This window comes from Mucor mucedo (genome assembly GCF_025094135.1).
Source record: "Mucor mucedo strain NRRL 3635 chromosome Unknown EV154scaffold_43, whole genome shotgun sequence".
NCBI lineage: Eukaryota > Fungi > Mucoromycota > Mucoromycetes > Mucorales > Mucoraceae > Mucor > Mucor mucedo.
The window spans coordinates 240,582-258,411 of NW_026252327.1; the positions used below are offsets into that span (position 1 = coordinate 240,582).

A 17,830-nucleotide genomic window follows, 5' to 3' on the forward strand; every position below is an offset into this window, starting at 1 on the left:
ATCATTTGATTGGGTTGGGATTTTTTTTTTAATAGAGTCACAGTTTACCCCTCGCGTCTAGGGGGGGGGGGAGAGAAAGGCTTTTGTTTATTCCCTTTTTGTGTTATATCCTTTTTGTAAAAAAAATTAAAAAAAAAAAAATGACTTCTGTTGCTGATATATTTGAAGACTATGTAGAAAGTAAAAAACAGAAATAGCATGGACAGATAAAAAGTATGAAACTAAACGTTCCTTTGTAGGTTTACAAAACTTGCCGTCTGAAATCGATCAAAATATGCATGAATTACGTAGCATGGATGAAGAATTTCAACGTATTGTGTACATGATTGGGACTTCCCCCTTCCTTCTATCCTCCCATTCAATAAACTAAAAATATAATGTAGGCTTTCGAGAGATTTACACCAAACATCGACGATCGTATACGAAATTGTGTCGTTTGGCGCACCATGGGACACCAACGACACCTACACCCTCCCAGAATTTGACGAGCTCACGACTCCAATTAGAGAAAGATTACAAACTAGCAGTACAAAAGCAAGATCAAAAGATTGACTTGACAAAACGCATGTACGATTTAGTGTCACGCCATATTGAGCGTATTGATTCGCAAATGGCCAAGAGCGACATTGCTGATTTGGACTGGATGGGACAGGCCACGCGTAAGAGTCATGCCATGGAGGATACAAGTTGGCGTTTAGATGCACCTAGTCATGGACGTAAACGACCTTCACCTCATGGTGCTCTTTCCGTCCGCAAAAGGTTTAGATGAAAAAAAAAAAGATAGATTTATGTATTTTTTATACTGATCACACTACCCAAAAAAAAAAGTAGAACACTTCATTCGTCGCGACCTAACCCAGCGATGGGACAAAATGGTACCTTGACAGAAATTGAAATTGATCCCAATGAACCCAAGTATTGTTATTGTAACCAAGTTTCATTTGGTGATATGGTTGCTTGTGATGGTGAAAACGTAAGTTTTTGATTTCATGGTTAGTTCATGTATGTTATTCACATTTTTTTGGGTGAGAGAACAGTGTGAGAAGGAATGGTTTCATTATGCTTGTGTAGGATTAGCAGAACCTCCTGTTGGAAAATGGTATTGTGATGATTGTGCAGCTGAGGAAGGGTATCGAAAGAAATTGAAACGTTTTACAGATGAAATGTTTTAAGATTTTTTTTTTTGGCATGGATTAAGAAAAGAGAAAAGAAATACCCCCCACCACCAACACACACATATATGAATTACAACCGTCCATCTTTTAGATGTTCACATAAATAAAATATATAAAAATATATTTCTATATCAATTTAACGGTTCCATGACATTTTGGATGATACACACCTAACTGTGTATACTTTCATGCCCGTTTTTTTGATAAATAATAAAAATCATGCATGAGTGATTTAAAAAAAAGTATTTGTGTTACAAAACTTGAATTCATGCAAGTGGGACCAGTAAAAGCGAAATGAACAGTTTACACACAGATATATAAAAAACGTTAGATCTCTCTATGGTAAACAGGGGGCGGGGGAGAAATGATATAGCGTTCTATCATTTTTTTTTTTTTTTTAATTTGAAAAAAAAAAATTAGTTAGCGCGTGTGTGATGTATATTTGATTAATTTTAAATGAGTGTAAATTACAATTTAAATAAAATACATCATTATTCCATTGGGCTGCATCACACACGCACGCATCCGATCATGCTTTCCTCGCTTCTTTTTTTTTGTTTATCCCTCTCTCTTTTTAGATATAGATATATATATATAAAAGGTGCATTAAAAGAAAAAGGAATGATCATGAATGATGATGTTACAGATAAAATAAATTGTATTAGATGGACCACTATATAAATCGTCCCTTTTTTTTTTTTTTTTTTACAAGCTACGACTTAAATAGACTAAGCTCCCTCTCCTCCCTCACCGCGGTTCCCTGCTGGTAATCTACACTGAAATTCTCGGGTTAAAATTCTAACAACATTCCTAAATGTAAGTTTGTTTTGCACACATGATTACAAACTTAAAACATATCAGAGGTTTTGTGGTGTATGTAGTGACCCCAAGTGCGCGTGGTCCCAACCTCATCTCGCGTACCCCGCGTACTAAAAAAAAAAGTGTGGTTTCTTTTAAAAAAAAACCTTTCAAAAAATAAAATGCTTCCTGGTGAAGACGCCTTGTGAGTTACAATAAAAAATTATGAGGGAGTATGACTGACCGAGACCCCCCCCCCAAAAAAAGTCTACCCACCGATGATGATCGAATGAAAGCCCAAATTAATGAGTTACAAGTTCGTTGTAAGTAGTAATAGTAGTAGCATGGCAAACAAAAAAAAAAAAAAGGAAAAACAATTGACTATCAAAAATAGTGAATGTGGCGACAGAAAAACGACGTCAACTTCGACGTGCTTTAATCGAAGAAGATTTATCGCATGTCGTTGTATCACGATTAACAGACATGATTAAAGGTAATACCCCCCTTAAAACGAAAAAGCCCCATCAGCAACCACAAAAGCAATTAAAAAAACAGTAAGGTAGATCCCACACGTACAAAGGCATCCGAATTAGAAGGCATGCAAAAAGAGATATTTGATCAATTGGTCCGTGTAGCGGAACAATGTACGTCCAAGGAGATCTTTAGTTATTATCGGTTAGCCGGTAGCAGTGTATTCAGCTATAACGAGAACATGCAAGTAGTGACATTGGAGACGTTTTATAACAAGGTCTATCGTGAGTCATTCAAGATTTGTATGGATAAGGAAGCACAACAAGTGCTTTATCATTCGTTACCACAGTTTATTCCCGTGGATGAATTAGTTGAACAGTTTTTACCACACGATCTCGAGGTAAAAAAAAAAAAAAAAAAAAAAAAAAAAAAGTTTGAAGATATGTAAAACCAACAACATAAAAAAAAAAGGATAGACGTTTCTTCGTCTAGTACATGATGCGGCACAGGCGTTTGTGGTACGACGTGAATTGTGGAAGGATCTGGAAAGAACCTTCAAGATACAGGATTTGAATGTATCATTTACGCATGGTGTGGTGGAAGTGACTGTGGCTCCGGAAAGAGTCTTACTTGTGACTTTAACCTTTAGTAACTACCAGTCATCGTTTCCGACGGATATATTGGTGCGTCCGTTGTTCCGTGTGGCGGATGAAGGAAGGGAGGCCTTTCGAGAATTACAGCGTGATTTAATGATGGGTGATATTCAAGGTGTTTTAACTGCTTTACAACGACAAACGGAGTTTTGATTTGAGGGGGGTGGGTGTAAGTTGAACAAACCTGAAAAAAAAAATAAACTTTTTTTTTTCTTCTTTTTTACATTTTTATTTTTTCATTGAAAAAAAACATTTTGAAATGGCTCGTGGTCAACAAAGAGAACAAGCGAGGTAAAAGCGAGTGGGGTGTTTAGTTGAGAGGGAAAGTAAAGTTAAAAAAAAAGATAAAAACATTCTTAGAGCAAAAGCACAAAAGGAAGCAGCGAAACGAGCTGGAGGTGTATCTCAATTAGGTGCTCGTGCAGCAGGACTTCAGGTATAAACCTAAAAAAAAGAGAAAGATAAGAGAGATTCTAAGAAAAAGGAATAATCTATCTAGATCAAGTGTCCAAAGTGCTTTATCGCTATTGCCAATTACAACCTTTTAAAACAACATATGGAAGTAAGTTTCTAAAGAAAATTTCTCGCTTCCCATCTTATTTATTTATTTTTTTTAAATTATGACAGGCCAAACATCCCAAGGAAACCGTACCTCCAGAGAGCGATTTCCAAGCCAAAGCATAGATTTTTATTATATATATAGAGGGAGAGAGAGTAGCCCATACACTACATTACCATTTTTTGAAAAAAAAAAAAAAAAAAAAAAAAAAAAACTATTAAAAAAAAAAGTGTAAGCACATCATGTCACAAAACAAAAAAAAAGTGCCAAAATGGCGATTCTCTTTGTGTTAAATAGTAAAGGAGGGACCCCTTGTTACACCGAGAGATCATGAATATATAATAATAAAAAAAGTGCTCTTTTTTTTTTTATAGCCCAGATTGAATAACTCCTCTTCCCTACTTACAAAAAAAAAAAAATGGCGTGTTGTTCTGTAGGTAAAAAGAAGGAGTGTATATTTTGTCATATCGGAGACTCCGTAGGTGCTAGAATTGTGATTGAGGTATTTATATAATTATGTAAAGACAAAAAGGGGGAAGGGGAAAAAAACTGATAAGAGGTAGACGGAACATTTGGTTGCTTTTCGAGATCGTTCACCATCATCGCAAGTTCATTTACTCGTGATACCGAAACAACATGTGCGTACTGTGAAAGATTTGGATGAAGGTCATGTTGCATTAGGTGAGTTTAACCCACTGATTTATAAATGTTATGTGTCAACTGACAGAGGAAGAGAAAAAAAAAAGTGCAGGAAATGGTGGATTTGGGTAAACGTTTGTTAAAAGAACAAGGATATAATCCAGAGGATACAACGCAAACACGGTAAAAAAAGGAAAAAAAAAAGAAAGCAAGAAATGATTTAATATATAAATGTATTTAGACTTGGATTTCATGTGCCTCCATTTAATTCGGTGGATCATTTACATTTACACGTCATGGGGTTACCATTTCGAGGCTGGAAGGGATTGAAATATAATCAAAAGTATCCATGGTTTGTGAATGCGGGCACAGTATTACGTCGATTAGGTGAAGGCATGAGTCCTGTTTAGATGATATCATCTCTCTTTTTTTTTTTTTTTTTTTTTGGTCCCTTGATTTTTTGGCACATCTATAAAAAGCTAAAACATTTTTTTTTTTTTAGACTTAATTTTCTGCTTTAAATTTTTTTTTTTTTTTTTTTTATATTATTCTTTCTCTCTCTTTTATATAATTTATTTTATTTTTTTTATTAAAAAAAGAATGTCTGTATTTCATCAGCTTAAAAATATATTCCGTAACCATGTGGATGATCATCCCCGTAATCATAATAAATCCGATCAATACCAAGCAGCCGCCACCCAATTAGTGCAAGAGGAAAGCAAAGCCAAATCAAAATTACCAGAATATGAAGGTTTAACAGAAAAATTCAATCTCATCAAAAAATTAGGAGAGTATGTTCTAAAAAAACCAAAGGGGTGCTCCATCTTAGATGACTAACATTGATTTAAACAGAGGTGCTTTCTCTCATGTATATAAAGCCGTGAATAAAACGACGGGTGAATGCGTGGCAATAAAAATTGTTCGTAAATTTGAGTTGAGCCAAATTCAGGTAAAACCCATTTTTTTTTAAAAAAAAAAAAAAGTCTAATCGCATCATGGGGACATTTTTTGTATAACCTTCTAAACACAAACATTATAATTTAGAAAGCAAGTGTATTAAAAGAGGTACAAATCATGCGTACATTAAATCATCCTTCCGTCATTAAAATGCTAGACTTTATCGAAACCAAAGAAGTAAGAACCTTTTTTTTTCCCCTCTCTTTCTGTTTGACCGTGTACTAATAAAAGAATGCATTCTTTATAGTACTTCTTCTTGGTATTGGAATTGATGGATGGCGGAGAGATCTTTCATCAAATTGTGCAGCTGACCTACTTTAGTGAGGATTTATCTCGTCATTGTATACGACAAGTGGCAGAGGGTATTCGTTACTTACATGAAGAACGTGGGGTAGTCCATCGAGACATCAAACCCGAGAACATCTTATTTCAATCCATCCCATTTATGGAACGTAAATCAACGACAGCACCCACCGTAGCGGACGAAGAAGAAGAAAAGGAAGATGAAGGCGAATTTGTGGTGGGTCAAGGAGGCGGTGGTATTGGCCGAGTGAAATTAGCCGATTTCGGTCTTTCCAAAGTGGTTTGGGACAAACATACCATGACCCCTTGTGGTACCGTTGGTTATACAGCGCCAGAAATCGTACGCGATGAACGTTACTCCAAGTCCGTTGACATGTGGGCGTTGGGCTGTGTACTTTATACCATGTTATGTGGGTTCCCTCCCTTTTATGATGAAAGCATCTCTACCTTGACACAAAAGGTGGCAAAAGGACATTATACTTTTTTGAGTCCTTGGTGGGATCATATCTCGGAAGAAGCCAAACATTTGGTCAAACATTTATTAAATATTAATCCCAAGAAACGGTATACCATTGATCAGTTCTTGGCGCATCCTTGGATGAAGACTTCAGAGGAACCTACCGTCATGACAACGACGGCAGGTTCACCAGCGATTTTGAACCCTCCTTCTACTACCACGTCTGTAGCGGTAGAAACCATTTCCATCACTCCTTCATCTACAACACCCAGTCAGACGATACCGATTGCTGCATCTGGAAAGAATCATAAACGAAAAGATTTGTTCATGTCGGGTATTTCTTCCATGAAGGAAGTATTTGATGTTTCGTATGCTGTGCATCGCATGGGAGAAGAACGAGCACAACGTAAAGAAAATAAAAAGAAACCAGTACAAGAAACGAGTCGATTGAAGGTATTTCATGCGCCTTTAAATGATGATGATGATGAGGAGGAGGAGGAGGAGATGGTGCAGGATGATTCATCGAATACGAGTTCATCGGATGATAATATTGATTCGTTATGCACGCATTTGGAAGATGCACAGATAAAGAAGAAACCGAATGATAATTTGTTGATCAAGAAATTAGCGGGACGGTTGAATGATGCACCGCCTGTGGTGAATCGTAAAGCTAAAAAATCCTTTGAGTTGAATATGGGAAAAGCGACCTTGTTAGGAAGAAGAAAAAATGTGCCTACACTGTAGTTTTTTTTTTTTTTAGTTATTATTATTCCCCCCCTCACTTATTGTATATCTTTTTTTTTTTTGAAACATATTCTTATTGTCTAAAACCCTTTCCCCCCCTCTCTCTCTTTTTTTAATGATTACATCATATTTTGCAGAAAAAAATAAAAAGGGGCACGGAAGGGGATTGCTCCCCCCCTTTTTTATAAAAAAAAAAAAAATCGTTCAAGCTTTACCCATGATGCAACTTCATCCCATGTCAAACAGAGTGTTACAAGTCCTTTTTTTTTTGGATATGCACACTATTCAACGTGATCTTTTTTTTTTTCTAATCGTGCGCATTTAAGAAATAAAGATGAAAGTCACTTTTTTGTAAGAGAAAAAAGAGGTGTTTCAAAAAGATGTTTGCGGGGAAAAGGGACGATTTGGTATAAAAGATATGAACCCTTTTTTTAAACTGTTTGAAAAAAGATGAAACGTAATTCTTTTTTTTTTTTGTTTATACTAAAAAGGGGGCGGGGTTACTTGCGTATGTCAAAAAGGACATGCAAAAAAAAAAAAAAAGAATAAGCTTTTTTTTCTTGTGTAGAGAAATAAGATATGCTGACGGAGTTGTCATAAAAAAAAAAAGGAACAAACGTTTCTAGTTGTAGCAGCGACTCTGCTCATGAGACGCCATGAGGCTAAGAAAGAAAGAGAGACGGATATAAAGAGTAAAAGAGAGAGAGAGAAAGAGAGAGTGATTGTTAACTCTATTCTCGTCCCCCCCTTCTTTTTTTTTTTTCGATGTTTCAGCAAATGAGATTTTAATCTTGACGTCATCTACGAGAAGCTCGCCCAAAAAAATAAAAAAAAATTGGTTGTTTTCTTTTTTGTCTCTTTCCACTAAAAAAAAATCTTTTTTTCTTCTTCCTCTTTTTCCCCCCTTTATTTTTTAAAAAGAAACCGTTTATACCGTAAGTTCAGGTTTTTCTTTTCAAGGACAACTTCATCTCGTACTTACTCTCTTTTAAAAACAGTTTTTTTTTTTCAACAATGAGTGAATATTGGTAAGTTTCATCTTTCAGATGAGAATTGTTATATTCCCTTTTTTTTTCATCTAAGCTAACACGAACTTTTTTTCTATAAAAGTCCTGTTTATGCACCTTTCTTCGGTACCATGGGTTGTGCTGCTGCCATCGTCTTCAGTTGTAAGTGCTCTCTTTATATTATTTTCGCGTTTTTTTTATACTGTTAGCTGACAAGGATATATATAAAAAAAAAAGGTCTCGGTGCTGCTTACGGTACTGCCAAATCCGGTGTTGGACTTTCCGCTATGGGTGTCTTGCGTCCTGATTTAGTTTTAAAGTGTATTGTTCCTGTTGTCATGGCTGGTATTTTAGGTATCTATGGTGTTGTTGTCTCCGTTCTTTTGTCCGGTGGTCGTAAGTTATATCTCCGTGTTATACACACACATGACGCGTCCCCTTCACTCACTAACCAACTTTTTTATAATAGTCGCCATGAAGCAAACTCTTTTCAGTGGTTTCATCCAATTGGCCGCTGGTCTCTCTGTCGGTCTTTCATGTCTCGCCGGTAAAGTTGTGTGAGAGAGAAAAGAGAGAGAGAGGGAGACTAATCCTTAAATGTAAATTTTTATAGCCGGTATTGCTATTGGTATTACTGGTGATGCTGGTGTTCGTGCTACTGCTCAACAACCCAGAATGTTTGTCGGCATGGTATGTTTTGACTTTTTACTTTTTTAGGACGCGTCATCCTTTAGGAACTCACACTTTTCCTTTTTAGATTTTGATCTTGATTTTCGCTGAAGTTTTAGGTCTTTATGGTCTTATTGTTGCCTTGATTCTTAACACCAAGGCATCTGGTCAAGAGAACGTCTGTAACTAAAAAAAAAACTTATATTTCCGCCACCTCTTCGTATACACACACACATATAAATATTAAAAAAAAAGAAATCGAAAAAAAAAAAAAAAATAGAAAGAGGAAGATGTCTTATCTTTTCATTTTTATTTTTATTTTTTTAAATTTCTAGCAGTTTATATATAAAAAAAATAATGTGGTATAAAAAAAATATTTTTTAGTTTGACTTGTTTTTGAAATCATCATTCAGGGCTTGACAAGCCGAGATGGTACCAAAGATCAAACCGACCACGCCTAAAAGGACAGTTAAAAAGGCCAAGATGTATTCGTACCATGGTTTACCACGTACACCTGTCAATTTATAATAAAACGCGACCGGGAAAATAAACACCAGTGCACAATTGGAGAAAGCTCCCAAAAGGGACATAAAGTCACCAAAGAACGGTACAAAGATCGCAATAGCCGCAATAGCCACAATAAGCGAACCACGAAACAAGAAACGCAACGTCCATTCCGTCACAAACGAACGGTGTTCTGGGTTAATCTTTAACATCTTTTCCACATCAATCGCAAACGATGTCAAGAGAATGGGCGTAGCCAAAATTAAATGAATGGTGATAATAATAATCGACGCAGCTTTCGGTCCTCCCTCCGGTAAATTATCATAGATGGGTGAAAGTGAGGTGGTGCCATAGACGTAATAACCAGGTACAGCTGTCAAGAAATAAAGGACAACACAAAAGGTCAAACCAGCAATAATCACTTTATTCCAGTCCTTGGGTTTGCGCATACTGGCTTCCACATGCGCGTACACGGGGTTACCACCAAAACTGAAGGAAATCGAACTAAGTGCGATAGGAAACATGTTCCAAATCACGGGATCGTGATGGATGTGGGATTGATCCGGAGCTTCCTTGACAGCCACGGCCAAGACGATCAAGATGACAACGACAGTGGATAACATACCAAAGGCACTCAGTACACCAATTTCTTTGAGTGAACGAAAGAAGAGGAAAGGAATAGCCACAATACAGGTACAAATGATGACCCAGATAGGAAAAGTTAATTCGGCAGAAGAACCTTTTGCGACATTATGTAAGTTTAAACCGGATAAGAGGAGATACAATACAGGTACACCGACTAAAGTAATGGCTGTAAAAAAGAAAGCAACCCAGCCTCCAATCGAACCAAATGCAGCTGTGGCTACTTCTTGGTAAGAGGATAAACGGTTTTTACCATCATAGTATAAAGATCGAATTAATAGAATACCGGTATCTATAGGTTTTTAAAAAAAGAAAAGGGCATGAGTTTGATGGAGATGGGGGGTTGGTTTAGAAGAAGTAAGTGACTTACAGATGGAAAGGATCCAACTAAGTGCCAAAATGAATAAACCGATCCAACCACCTTGAGCAAGGGCATAAGGTAAACCCAAGGCACCTGTACCTGCCACTACACAAACAACACTAAAGAAAGCTGTGAAACTAGAAGCTTGTTTAGATCGATCAATGCCGAATTCTGGACTATCACATTCTGTATTTTCATAATGAGAGGTTGTATCTTCAGATACTAATATGAAATATGTTAGCTGTCAAAAAAAAATTGGGTGGGATGTAACCATGATTTAAAAAAAAAAATGGGGGGTTTACCGGAAGGGATGATTTCTTTGTTGTGAAGACGGTCACTACGAATCGTGGAACCAGAATAACTGGGTGTAGAAGCTGTTGCCTTCAAGTATTGATCTTCACTCATCCTCAAAGTAAAGAAAGAGAAAGAGAAAAGAAAGAAAAAAAAAGGTGAAAATTAAAAAATGGAAGGGAAAGAAAAAAAGAAAATTTTTCTTTCCCTTTTTGTCGGATCGGAACATGTCCCAAAAAAAAAACCGGGAAGAAATATACAAGTTATACGCGTGATTTCTCTTTTTTTTTTTTACCTTGTATTTTATCACTCATCTCTTTTATAAAGAGTTAAATAATGTGCAGGAAAATGGGTTTGTTTTGATTAGACATCCATGTTCCTATTTATCACCTCTTGTTAAAATCAGATCAGGAAAATAGGCCGGTGTTTGAATTAATGTTCCCACAATTATGAACAGCGCTCTCCTCCCCCACTTTAGCGTTGGTCCGTGGCGCTCCCTCCCCAAGGTCCAATCGTATCCTTGCTGCGATCCAAGTTTTGAAGGGAGTCGATAATTTTACGTTGTATTAGAAAGGTATTGTAGGTACAATGTTAATTTCAATGCTATGTGTAAAAAAAAAAAAAGAAGATCCAATGGCATAAAACAATGATTGGAGGTTATGATCAAACTTTACTAAAAAAGAGAGACAGCCATTGAGAGAAGAAAAAAAATGACAGAACTATGATCGAATGTAAATCCAAAACTCCTCAGTTACACAGAGCTGTTGACCAAATTCTCTACTACAGTGGTCCGCGGAGAGATGAATTATATAATAAAGCTGCCTTCCATGTGTATGAATGACGTTTGAGCACATGCAAATACCACAAAGTGTCCTTCAAATTAAAATAAATCACCCAACAACACAAGATTAACCACACAACCATACCCACTACCCATGACAACATGATACACATCAACGTCTATCTATATATTTTTTATTTTTCAAGGCAAATCATCGCTGGTATAAGTACTCAACTTATCAAAAATTCTTTCATCCACTTGAATCGGTGTATCATTTTCCTTCAACACTTCAGCGGTTTCATGTCCAATCCAGTACTTCTTTTCATCCTGTCCTAAATCCGCATCCCGTTCCTCAAAGGGTCTCGTTTGGTTCAAGACAGCAGCTACAGCATATTTTCCTACTTCCTCAATACGTTTATAATCAGCATACCACATGTAAAGTCGATAAGGGATATTGGTCCATCCAATGATATTGACATGAGGGATATACATGACGGGTGAAAACTTGGGTGGTAGTGAGAAATGGTCAAGTACTTCCATGGGTTCCAACATCTCCAAGGTTTCCTCTACAATCACAGGGTCCTTCATGTTCTCAGGGGTCTTTGATTCCTCCTCCACCTTGATCTCTTCGAGAGCAGGTTCCTCTACCACGACAGCAAGACTAGCATCACATCCCTTGGCTAATCCACTTAATACTTCACGATACGCATTTCTACCAATGGCTAAAATACCGTCGGATACCACTTCACTTTTCTTCTTGTTGTTCATGTTCTCTACAGGTGATGTAAAACCTGTGTTGGACTTGTTTTCTAATGGTTCGTGGTCGGTTGATTCTGCAATGGTTGCTGCTTCAGCGGCGGCTTCACGACGACGTTGAACGATTTCTTCCATGACAGAAGTTTCGATTTGGCCAGGTGATTTAGCTTCTTTAATTTCGTAATCGACAGCACCTGCAACAAGAATAGGCTACAAGCACGTAAAGCGTGTCAGTTTAATTTTTTTGTCGGTGGGGTTGGCAGTATTATATTACCTTGACATATTCACGAAACCAAGTTCGACTCTTTTCAAGTCCATCACCAGGTGGTGCAGTAATATACACTGTGACTTTACGAGGCATTTCCTAGTTTCTTATGGGGTGAGGACAAGAAAGAAGAGATCAAAGAGGGGAAAGACTTACATGGACACCACAAGGTCTGTCAGCGAGAAAAGAAACTCGTTGAGAAAGTCTTGTTCTGGCATCTTGGGCATATTTATTACTAGAATAGACAAGACCTGCAATGCCACCTGCAACACCACTAAAAATTAGTGTGTTCTTGGAAGGTACTTTTAATCCAAAAGGCATGGTTTATGAAAAAAGTGTTTCTTCTTTGAAAAAGGGGGCCCATTGTGTCCCTGGGGGGGTCGGGGGAGAGTGAAGGGGGATTTTTTAAAATTGAAAGTCACGTAGGTTTAAAACGGTGGTTTAAAAATAGGTTGATTTTATTAAAAGCAGTGATATGTTAAATATAAGCGAGTGTCAATGGCTCCATGATATTATCGGTTTCGTAATAAGGTTTATCAATATAGTCGTCAATATAGCATATGCATCCTCTTGATAATTTGATAGATAAATTATTGTTAATATGCTCATATTCTACCATAAATGTTCCAATACCATAACGCGACAAAACTCTAGGGCTTATGCTATAAGTAACACCAGGAGTGTCGCCCTGCAATAGAGCATACTTGTCCGGAACAGTACTGGTTAAACTTTCTAATCGAAGAATTTCTAATTTGATATCTATGTGTAAGTAGAAGTGGGTCTCATTAGCACAAACAAATAAGAACAGTCTTGGCAACGAACTTACGGTAGGGTTTATTGACTTGAATTATGAACTCTTTTGTTGGAACTGGCTTCCCTTTCTGAATAAATACCAAATAAGTGCCACCATCTTCAATAGTATTTTTGATATCACCATCACTGTTTATTCGGGTGAAAGGGATCAACTGGTTTCTACGATTGATTGAAACCCGCATCCCGTATGTATTGCTTGATACTTGGCACAAAGTCCCAGTGACAAACCTTTCAAACATGTAAGGCTTTTTTCCAGATAAAAACTTCTCCAGTAATTGGAAAATAGATTTTCTTAGTACAAATGTCTTTGTATCTTTTTCTTTAATATATACGCCGTCATCCATCGCTTTTTGCATAATCATGGTGTATGCGATGTGGATCTTTGAACCCTGCCCCAGATTGAACGGATCTCCAAACACAAAAATATAATTTGGGACATAGTTTCCAAATAGTCTTTTGTTGATCAAAGAAGACAATATATCTGTTGCCATACTTTCTATAACTGAAATAAGGCCTGTTTCAATAATGTCACGAAGAAATATACTAATACTGCAACCACATTTTGTGTTGATATCCAGCTGTATTTTGGATTCCATGTCCAAATTTGATTTGTTTTTTTCGAACTACCAAGAAGCAGTTAATACAATGAGACGCTAATTATAGGTATACCAGCTTACAAGTTCCACAACGCATGGTTTTAAATTTCGATATATATTGTTATATATCTCAAATGACTGGAAATCATATTGCACATCTTCCTCACTCTTGTGCGTGGTACAGTAATCGAATTGGCAATTGACTTGTAGGCTTCTCATAATACTTTTACAGAGTGCATCATATACATCATTGATATGTATCATTTCATCTTGAATAATGATGGACGCTGGATCTTCTCCGGGTGATGCCAGTTTAACCACTTGATGCAAACTGAATTGAATATGCTTTGAAGATATCTGTGCAACAACAAAGTGTGTTTTCAACCTAAAGTCCAAATGCTGATACTTGTGTTGGATAGCTTGTAGAATTTCTTCACCACGGGTACAGAATTTTGCTTTTCGAAGGTCGTCGTTCTTCCTGATTATTCCACTTGCAAAGAATGATTTTTCCAAATTTTTCATTGAGCCGAATACAGTATCCAGTAGCTTTTTGTCAATAGACACACCATACCAAATGTTGTTGGCTCGCCAATTCGATCCTACAATACTTTTTAATTTTTCCTCTATTTTCTTGTGGAGACAGTGCAGATATGTGATCATAAAAAAATACATGTAACCTGGATGGCATGTTGTAAATCCCTCGCTATCCGAAGCAGAAAATTTGTCATTCGACACAAAAAGATCGTCCATGTCAAAGTTTGCCGTGAGCTGTTTAAATAGGTTCGGGTTCGAGGAAACAAATAACTTTCTGATTTCCTTCGATCGATTTTTGCTACTTTTTATCCTAATATAATCGTTGAAAGTACTCTTTGTTTTCTCTGTTCTTAAAACTTGATCAGATGTTTTAGTTGTCTCCATTATCATACTCTGTCCGATGTAACTTGAGTATAATTCAAGGTAGTCACCAAAAATCTTTTCTAAACCTAACTTCAGTCTAAACGCACAATTAGAATTGACAATCATAAGCGTTTCTTCAAGTAGTTTTACCTCTTTGATATTTGTAGTACTGGTCTTTGATATATTTCTGATTGCTTGATGAAACTATTCAATGGTCGCATATTACTATTATGCAATAAAATGGAACTTAGTTGGACTTGCTTATACAAGATATTCTGCCGCCTATCACCATTACCATTCAAAATTTTGCTTCTGTCCAACTTGTGTATCTTTATCTAGGTATGTAAAAGCAGTCTGGATTCGTATAGGCGATATGTCTGTTTGGTTTCAAATAGGTCAGGTTAATACGAAGCCGATACTACTAAGGAGTCAATTTACCGATATTGATGAAGACAATAGGCTTTAAGCAACTTTTGGGTTCTTCCATTGTTGTTTCTTTGGGTAGTATAACTGGGTTTCTGCGCACGTTAAATTCTTCCATTCGGTAATTTAAAAGCGGTTTAGTTGCTTCTATTCGGGTATAACTGTCAAAGAGTCCGAATATGGGGTAACCATAATGTAGTTCCGCGGATATGTAAAATTCTTTTAGTTCACTGAAATACTTTTTCGACCAACAACCAACGGATGAGATTAGTCCCAAAGCAAAAAATGTTTTCGGGATTCGACTTGTACGAAGAATGTCCAATGATCTGGGTACTATATTGCTCCTGCCTACAAGAAATTTATCTACTTCATTTCTAAAGAATTTTTCAACAAAACCAGAAAAATGTTCAAGTATGTCCCCTAAAGTGATTGAGTCATTCGTCCAGCGAGATTTCAAATCTGGCAATGACTGATCATATAAATCAGGACGTATATATTCCTGGCAAAATAAAAAAAAAAAAATGTTTTTAATTATTTTCCCAATTTCTTTTTAATCAACTCTTACGAAATCATTAAATCCTTCGTACTTTTGATTGAGTATTTTAAGCATGTCGTCGATAGATTCCGATGATAACGTAGTATCACAATGCTTTTCCACACATGCTATTAATGACAATCGTAGTTCCTTTAGTCCAAACGGGATTACAAAGTGAGCCTGTTTCAACAATTGTGGCACCAAGTCTCTTCCTGTTAATCTGAAAGAAGGATATTGAGCTGATACCAATTTCAAATCCACGGAGTATGTACCTTGATAGTCTATTGTACACATAACGCGCTGAACGCCATACTTTGGCATTTTAATATTATACAGGTATCTATTTACTTCCATGTTTTGAAAATTTAACTCTAACATTGAAAAAAACACCAGCCTGCCCGGACCATCATTTTCATGAAGAAGACCTGCCTTTACGAATAGAGGCAGGAACAATTCTTTTCTTATTTCATAATCCCAACTGGTTGGAAGATTCAAAGAATAAAAAAAATCCATATTTACACTATTCAATTCTTGTTTACAATCATAGCGTATTTTTTGTAACAGATCTATAGCTTCCTCGTACAAGAGCGCGTACAGTGCTGTATTGTCGAATGATTGTTGCTTGGATTTTAAAAAAATGTCAGCAAGCTCGCTTAAAGTGTTGCGTACATAAATAACGCCTTCTTGAAGCCCTTTCGGATTCTCATTCGCTTCATCAGCCTTATCGCCTCTGGCAATAATATTTCTCGTGGTAGTGTCATATAAAATTGAGGTGCGGTATTCGTTTCCTAATCTATTTTTGAAAAGGAATCTGTCAAAAAAAGAAAATACACGTATAAAATCTGTTAATTTAATGTCGACTAACCTTTCATTAAACTTTATATTATTATTGATGGCCACCGCTGTAGAGGTGATCAAGTCATAGCCCAAATCTATACGAAGTAAGTAACGCCGTAATTTAAAAAAATAAGTCGCTTACCGATAATAATACAATATCTATGCCGAGAATAGTCATAGAGTTCTTCCATCTTCTTTCTTCTACGACACGATGTTAAAAGGGGCGAAAGCACGAATACGGAGTTCACGGCGCTTCCTCTAATCCATTTATTTGTAGTACGAAACCTTATTTGACCATGAACTCATTGACGGGGTTGAAGCATGCATTCAAAGATTCTATCTAATACCCACTAACATTGAAGCGCGATATTAGTTTTTGCTAGACTACTCTTCCGTGGAAAAATCTCTAGTGTCTGGGAAAAGAGACCTTTGCTATCCTTCCCCCTTAAAGCATATCGAAACAAATAAAAAAAGACATCGTTTACATCAAATTTTATATATGTATATTACAAACTTTATTTAACGCATATTAACATTGGCATATTCATGTACTTACCAAAAAAATACTTGTATCTACTTCAATTAGCATTTCTATTTCCTCAATACTTCGGCTATATCATGTCTAATACAATACTTTGTTTCCTCTTGCTATAAATCCTCATCCCGTTCTTAAAAATGTCGATTTGGTTCAATACAGCATCTACAGCGTATTTTCTTGTTTCCAGATACATGTATTATTAAAAACGCACTCATCCATCTAAGGATGTTCATTCGGGGGTATCCATAATATGTGAAAACTCAAGCAGAAGCAAGAAATTGTCAAATTCTTGAATGATGTGGCTTTTAACATTTTCAATGTTTCCTCTGCAATAAAAGATGTCTCATCCTTTGTCTTCTCTATGTCCTTACACTTCAAAAAGACGCACCTCTGCAAACACAGCAAGAATAAAATCTCATCCCTTGCCTAATGCGCAAAGCACTTCACGATACGCATTTCTACCTATCCCTAAAATCCCATCGGATACCACTTCACTTTTCTTCTTGTTGCTCATGTTATTCACAGGTGTTGTAAAACCTGTTTTGGACTTGTGTTCTAATTGTTCATGGTCGGTTGATTTTGCATTACTTGCTTCGACGGCTTCACGACGACGTTGAATGATTTATTCCATGACAGAAGTTTCGATTTGGCCAGGTGATTTAGCTTCTTTAATTTCGTAATCGACAGCACCTGCAACAAGAATAGGCTGCAAGCACGTAAAGCGTGTCAGTTTAATTTTTTTTTTATACATGTCGGTGGGTTAGGCGTATTATATTACCTTGACATATTTACGAAACCAAGTTCGACTCTTTTCAAGTCCATCACCAGGTGGTGCAGTAATATACACTGTGACTTTACGAGGCATTTCCTAGTTTCTTATGGGGTGAGGACAAGAAAGAAGAGATCAAAGAGAGAAAAAAGACTTACATGGACACCACAAGGTCTGTCAGCGAGGAAAGAAACTCGTTGAGAAAGTCTTGTTCTGGCATCTTGGGCATATTTATTACTAGAATAGACAAGACCAGCAATGCCACCTGCAACACCACTGAAAATCAGTGTGTTCTTGGAAGGTACTTTTAATCCAAAAGGCATGGTTTATGAAAAAGTGTTTCTTCTTTAAAAAAGGGGGCCCATTGTGTCCCTGGGGGGGGGGGGTCGG

At 36.7% G+C, this 17,830-nt stretch overlaps 12 protein-coding genes across 12 annotated transcripts; 7 read left to right on the top strand and 5 right to left on the bottom strand.

Moving 5' to 3' along the window:
• The first annotated feature begins 52 nt into the window (after positions 1-52).
• EV154DRAFT_508293 (uncharacterized protein) lies at positions 53-1,417 on the top strand. Its single transcript, XM_051601507.1, has 5 exons — positions 53-180; positions 240-311; positions 384-759; positions 832-973; positions 1,038-1,417. Exons 1-5 carry the CDS (start codon positions 141-143, stop codon positions 1,170-1,172), a joined length of 765 nt encoding a protein of 254 aa, XP_051457855.1. The 5' UTR covers positions 53-140; the 3' UTR covers positions 1,173-1,417.
• A 517-nt stretch (positions 1,418-1,934) lies between these two features.
• EV154DRAFT_508296 (uncharacterized protein) lies at positions 1,935-3,308 on the top strand. The gene is made up of 6 exons (XM_051601508.1): positions 1,935-2,101; positions 2,172-2,178; positions 2,241-2,296; positions 2,368-2,466; positions 2,537-2,844; positions 2,921-3,308. Exons 1-6 carry the CDS (start codon positions 2,011-2,013, stop codon positions 3,248-3,250), a joined length of 891 nt encoding a protein of 296 aa, XP_051457856.1. The 5' UTR covers positions 1,935-2,010; the 3' UTR covers positions 3,251-3,308.
• EV154DRAFT_508300 (putative zinc finger protein) lies at positions 3,269-3,864 on the top strand. The gene is made up of 4 exons (XM_051601509.1): positions 3,269-3,388; positions 3,458-3,533; positions 3,597-3,659; positions 3,725-3,864. The coding sequence occupies exons 1-4, from the start codon at positions 3,357-3,359 to the stop codon at positions 3,779-3,781; spliced, it is 228 nt and encodes a 75-aa protein (XP_051457857.1). The 5' UTR covers positions 3,269-3,356; the 3' UTR covers positions 3,782-3,864.
• Positions 3,865-4,074: 210 nt separating this feature from the next.
• EV154DRAFT_420494 (HIT-like domain-containing protein) lies at positions 4,075-4,482 on the top strand (the record flags this gene model as incomplete). Its single annotated transcript, XM_051595953.1, has 3 exons — positions 4,075-4,158; positions 4,220-4,337; positions 4,403-4,482. 3 exons carry the CDS (start codon positions 4,075-4,077, stop codon positions 4,480-4,482), a joined length of 282 nt encoding a protein of 93 aa, XP_051457858.1.
• Positions 4,483-5,007: 525 nt separating this feature from the next.
• Positions 5,008-7,053, top strand: EV154DRAFT_224537 (kinase-like domain-containing protein). Its single transcript, XM_051594457.1, has 3 exons — positions 5,008-5,086; positions 5,148-5,429; positions 5,500-7,053. The coding sequence occupies exons 2-3, from the start codon at positions 5,370-5,372 to the stop codon at positions 6,754-6,756; spliced, it is 1,317 nt and encodes a 438-aa protein (XP_051457859.1). The 5' UTR covers positions 5,008-5,086; positions 5,148-5,369; the 3' UTR covers positions 6,757-7,053.
• Positions 7,054-7,604: 551 nt separating this feature from the next.
• On the top strand, positions 7,605-8,768 carry EV154DRAFT_508311 (V-type proton ATPase proteolipid subunit). The gene is made up of 7 exons (XM_051601510.1): positions 7,605-7,691; positions 7,755-7,784; positions 7,867-7,925; positions 8,001-8,159; positions 8,233-8,310; positions 8,377-8,453; positions 8,521-8,768. The coding sequence occupies exons 2-7, from the start codon at positions 7,771-7,773 to the stop codon at positions 8,620-8,622; spliced, it is 489 nt and encodes a 162-aa protein (XP_051457860.1). The 5' UTR covers positions 7,605-7,691; positions 7,755-7,770; the 3' UTR covers positions 8,623-8,768.
• On the bottom strand, positions 8,578-10,374 carry EV154DRAFT_464275 (transmembrane amino acid transporter protein-domain-containing protein). The gene is made up of 3 exons (XM_051597659.1): positions 10,242-10,374; positions 9,949-10,161; positions 8,578-9,870 (listed from the first exon to the last, which is right to left on the bottom strand). The coding sequence occupies exons 1-3, from the start codon at positions 10,342-10,344 to the stop codon at positions 8,813-8,815; spliced, it is 1,374 nt and encodes a 457-aa protein (XP_051457861.1). The 5' UTR covers positions 10,345-10,374; the 3' UTR covers positions 8,578-8,812.
• Positions 10,375-11,212: 838 nt separating this feature from the next.
• EV154DRAFT_481310 (inner membrane protein import complex subunit Tim54-domain-containing protein) lies at positions 11,213-12,353 on the bottom strand (the record flags this gene model as incomplete). The annotated part of the gene is made up of 3 exons (XM_051598385.1): positions 11,213-11,977; positions 12,042-12,131; positions 12,189-12,353. The coding sequence occupies 3 exons, from the start codon at positions 12,351-12,353 to the stop codon at positions 11,213-11,215; spliced, it is 1,020 nt and encodes a 339-aa protein (XP_051457862.1).
• Positions 12,354-12,466: 113 nt separating this feature from the next.
• Positions 12,467-14,616, bottom strand: EV154DRAFT_224686 (uncharacterized protein). The gene is made up of 4 exons (XM_051594459.1): positions 14,489-14,616; positions 13,523-14,435; positions 12,859-13,468; positions 12,467-12,791 (listed from the first exon to the last, which is right to left on the bottom strand). The coding sequence occupies exons 1-4, from the start codon at positions 14,557-14,559 to the stop codon at positions 12,511-12,513; spliced, it is 1,875 nt and encodes a 624-aa protein (XP_051457863.1). The 5' UTR covers positions 14,560-14,616; the 3' UTR covers positions 12,467-12,510.
• A 102-nt stretch (positions 14,617-14,718) lies between these two features.
• Positions 14,719-15,405, bottom strand: EV154DRAFT_224681 (uncharacterized protein). The gene is made up of 2 exons (XM_051594458.1): positions 15,327-15,405; positions 14,719-15,260 (listed from the first exon to the last, which is right to left on the bottom strand). The coding sequence occupies exons 1-2, from the start codon at positions 15,369-15,371 to the stop codon at positions 14,760-14,762; spliced, it is 546 nt and encodes a 181-aa protein (XP_051457864.1). The 5' UTR covers positions 15,372-15,405; the 3' UTR covers positions 14,719-14,759.
• Positions 15,406-15,987: 582 nt separating this feature from the next.
• Positions 15,988-16,373, top strand: EV154DRAFT_508331 (uncharacterized protein; the record flags this gene model as incomplete). The annotated part of the gene is made up of 1 exon (XM_051601511.1): positions 15,988-16,373. A coding segment is annotated over one exon (234 nt), but the record flags the coding sequence as incomplete, so codon positions are not given.
• Positions 16,374-17,293: 920 nt separating this feature from the next.
• EV154DRAFT_563375 (mitochondrial import inner membrane translocase subunit Tim54) lies at positions 17,294-17,763 on the bottom strand (the record flags this gene model as incomplete). Its single annotated transcript, XM_051605779.1, has 3 exons — positions 17,294-17,377; positions 17,450-17,539; positions 17,599-17,763. The coding sequence occupies 3 exons, from the start codon at positions 17,761-17,763 to the stop codon at positions 17,294-17,296; spliced, it is 339 nt and encodes a 112-aa protein (XP_051457866.1).
• Between the last annotated feature and the right edge of the window lie 67 nt (positions 17,764-17,830).

What these genes read in the sequence shown, in the direction of transcription:
- EV154DRAFT_508293 (XM_051601507.1), top strand. Translation starts at nt 141, where the DNA reads ATGACTTCTGTTGCTGATATATTTGAAGACTATGTAGAAA. An exon ending in ATTTGAAGACTATGTAGAAA is followed by an intron (nt 181 to 239) that starts GTAAAAAACAGA and finishes GTTCCTTTGTAG; the next exon opens with GTTTACAAAACTTGCCGTCT. An exon ending in CATGGATGAAGAATTTCAAC is followed by an intron (nt 312 to 383) that starts GTATTGTGTACA and finishes AATATAATGTAG; the next exon opens with GCTTTCGAGAGATTTACACC.
- EV154DRAFT_508296 (XM_051601508.1), top strand. Translation starts at nt 2,011, where the DNA reads ATGATTACAAACTTAAAACATATCAGAGGTTTTGTGGTGTATGTAGTG. An exon ending in ATTAACAGACATGATTAAAG is followed by an intron (nt 2,467 to 2,536) that starts GTAATACCCCCC and finishes ACAGTAAGGTAG; the next exon opens with ATCCCACACGTACAAAGGCA. An exon ending in TTTTACCACACGATCTCGAG is followed by an intron (nt 2,845 to 2,920) that starts GTAAAAAAAAAA and finishes AAAAAAGGATAG; the next exon opens with ACGTTTCTTCGTCTAGTACA.
- EV154DRAFT_508300 (XM_051601509.1), top strand. Translation starts at nt 3,357, where the DNA reads ATGGCTCGTGGTCAACAAAGAGAACAAGCGAG. An exon ending in CAACAAAGAGAACAAGCGAG is followed by an intron (nt 3,389 to 3,457) that starts GTAAAAGCGAGT and finishes AAACATTCTTAG; the next exon opens with AGCAAAAGCACAAAAGGAAG. An exon ending in TTTTAAAACAACATATGGAA is followed by an intron (nt 3,660 to 3,724) that starts GTAAGTTTCTAA and finishes AAATTATGACAG; the next exon opens with GCCAAACATCCCAAGGAAAC.
- EV154DRAFT_224537 (XM_051594457.1), top strand. Translation starts at nt 5,370, where the DNA reads ATGCGTACATTAAATCATCCTTCCGTCATTAAAATGCTAGACTTTATC. An exon ending in ACTTTATCGAAACCAAAGAA is followed by an intron (nt 5,430 to 5,499) that starts GTAAGAACCTTT and finishes CATTCTTTATAG; the next exon opens with TACTTCTTCTTGGTATTGGA.
- EV154DRAFT_508311 (XM_051601510.1), top strand. An exon ending in TGCTGCCATCGTCTTCAGTT is followed by an intron (nt 7,926 to 8,000) that starts GTAAGTGCTCTC and finishes TAAAAAAAAAAG; the next exon opens with GTCTCGGTGCTGCTTACGGT. An exon ending in CGGTCTTTCATGTCTCGCCG is followed by an intron (nt 8,311 to 8,376) that starts GTAAAGTTGTGT and finishes AAATTTTTATAG; the next exon opens with CCGGTATTGCTATTGGTATT.
- EV154DRAFT_464275 (XM_051597659.1), bottom strand. Translation starts at nt 10,344, where the DNA reads ATGAGTGAAGATCAATACTTGAAGGCAACAGCTTCTACACCCAGTTAT. An exon ending in CAAAGAAATCATCCCTTCCG is followed by an intron (nt 10,162 to 10,241) that starts GTAAACCCCCCA and finishes ATTTCATATTAG; the next exon opens with TATCTGAAGATACAACCTCT. An exon ending in TAGTTGGATCCTTTCCATCT is followed by an intron (nt 9,871 to 9,948) that starts GTAAGTCACTTA and finishes AAAAACCTATAG; the next exon opens with ATACCGGTATTCTATTAATT.
- EV154DRAFT_224686 (XM_051594459.1), bottom strand. Translation starts at nt 14,559, where the DNA reads ATGCGACCATTGAATAGTTTCATCAAGCAATCAGAAATATATCAAAGA. An exon ending in GTACTACAAATATCAAAGAG is followed by an intron (nt 14,436 to 14,488) that starts GTAAAACTACTT and finishes TTGTGCGTTTAG; the next exon opens with ACTGAAGTTAGGTTTAGAAA. An exon ending in TCAAGTCAATAAACCCTACC is followed by an intron (nt 12,792 to 12,858) that starts GTAAGTTCGTTG and finishes ACTTACACATAG; the next exon opens with ATATCAAATTAGAAATTCTT.
- EV154DRAFT_224681 (XM_051594458.1), bottom strand. Translation starts at nt 15,371, where the DNA reads ATGCTTAAAATACTCAATCAAAAGTACGAAGGATTTAATGATTTC. An exon ending in ACGAAGGATTTAATGATTTC is followed by an intron (nt 15,261 to 15,326) that starts GTAAGAGTTGAT and finishes TTATTTTGCCAG; the next exon opens with GAATATATACGTCCTGATTT.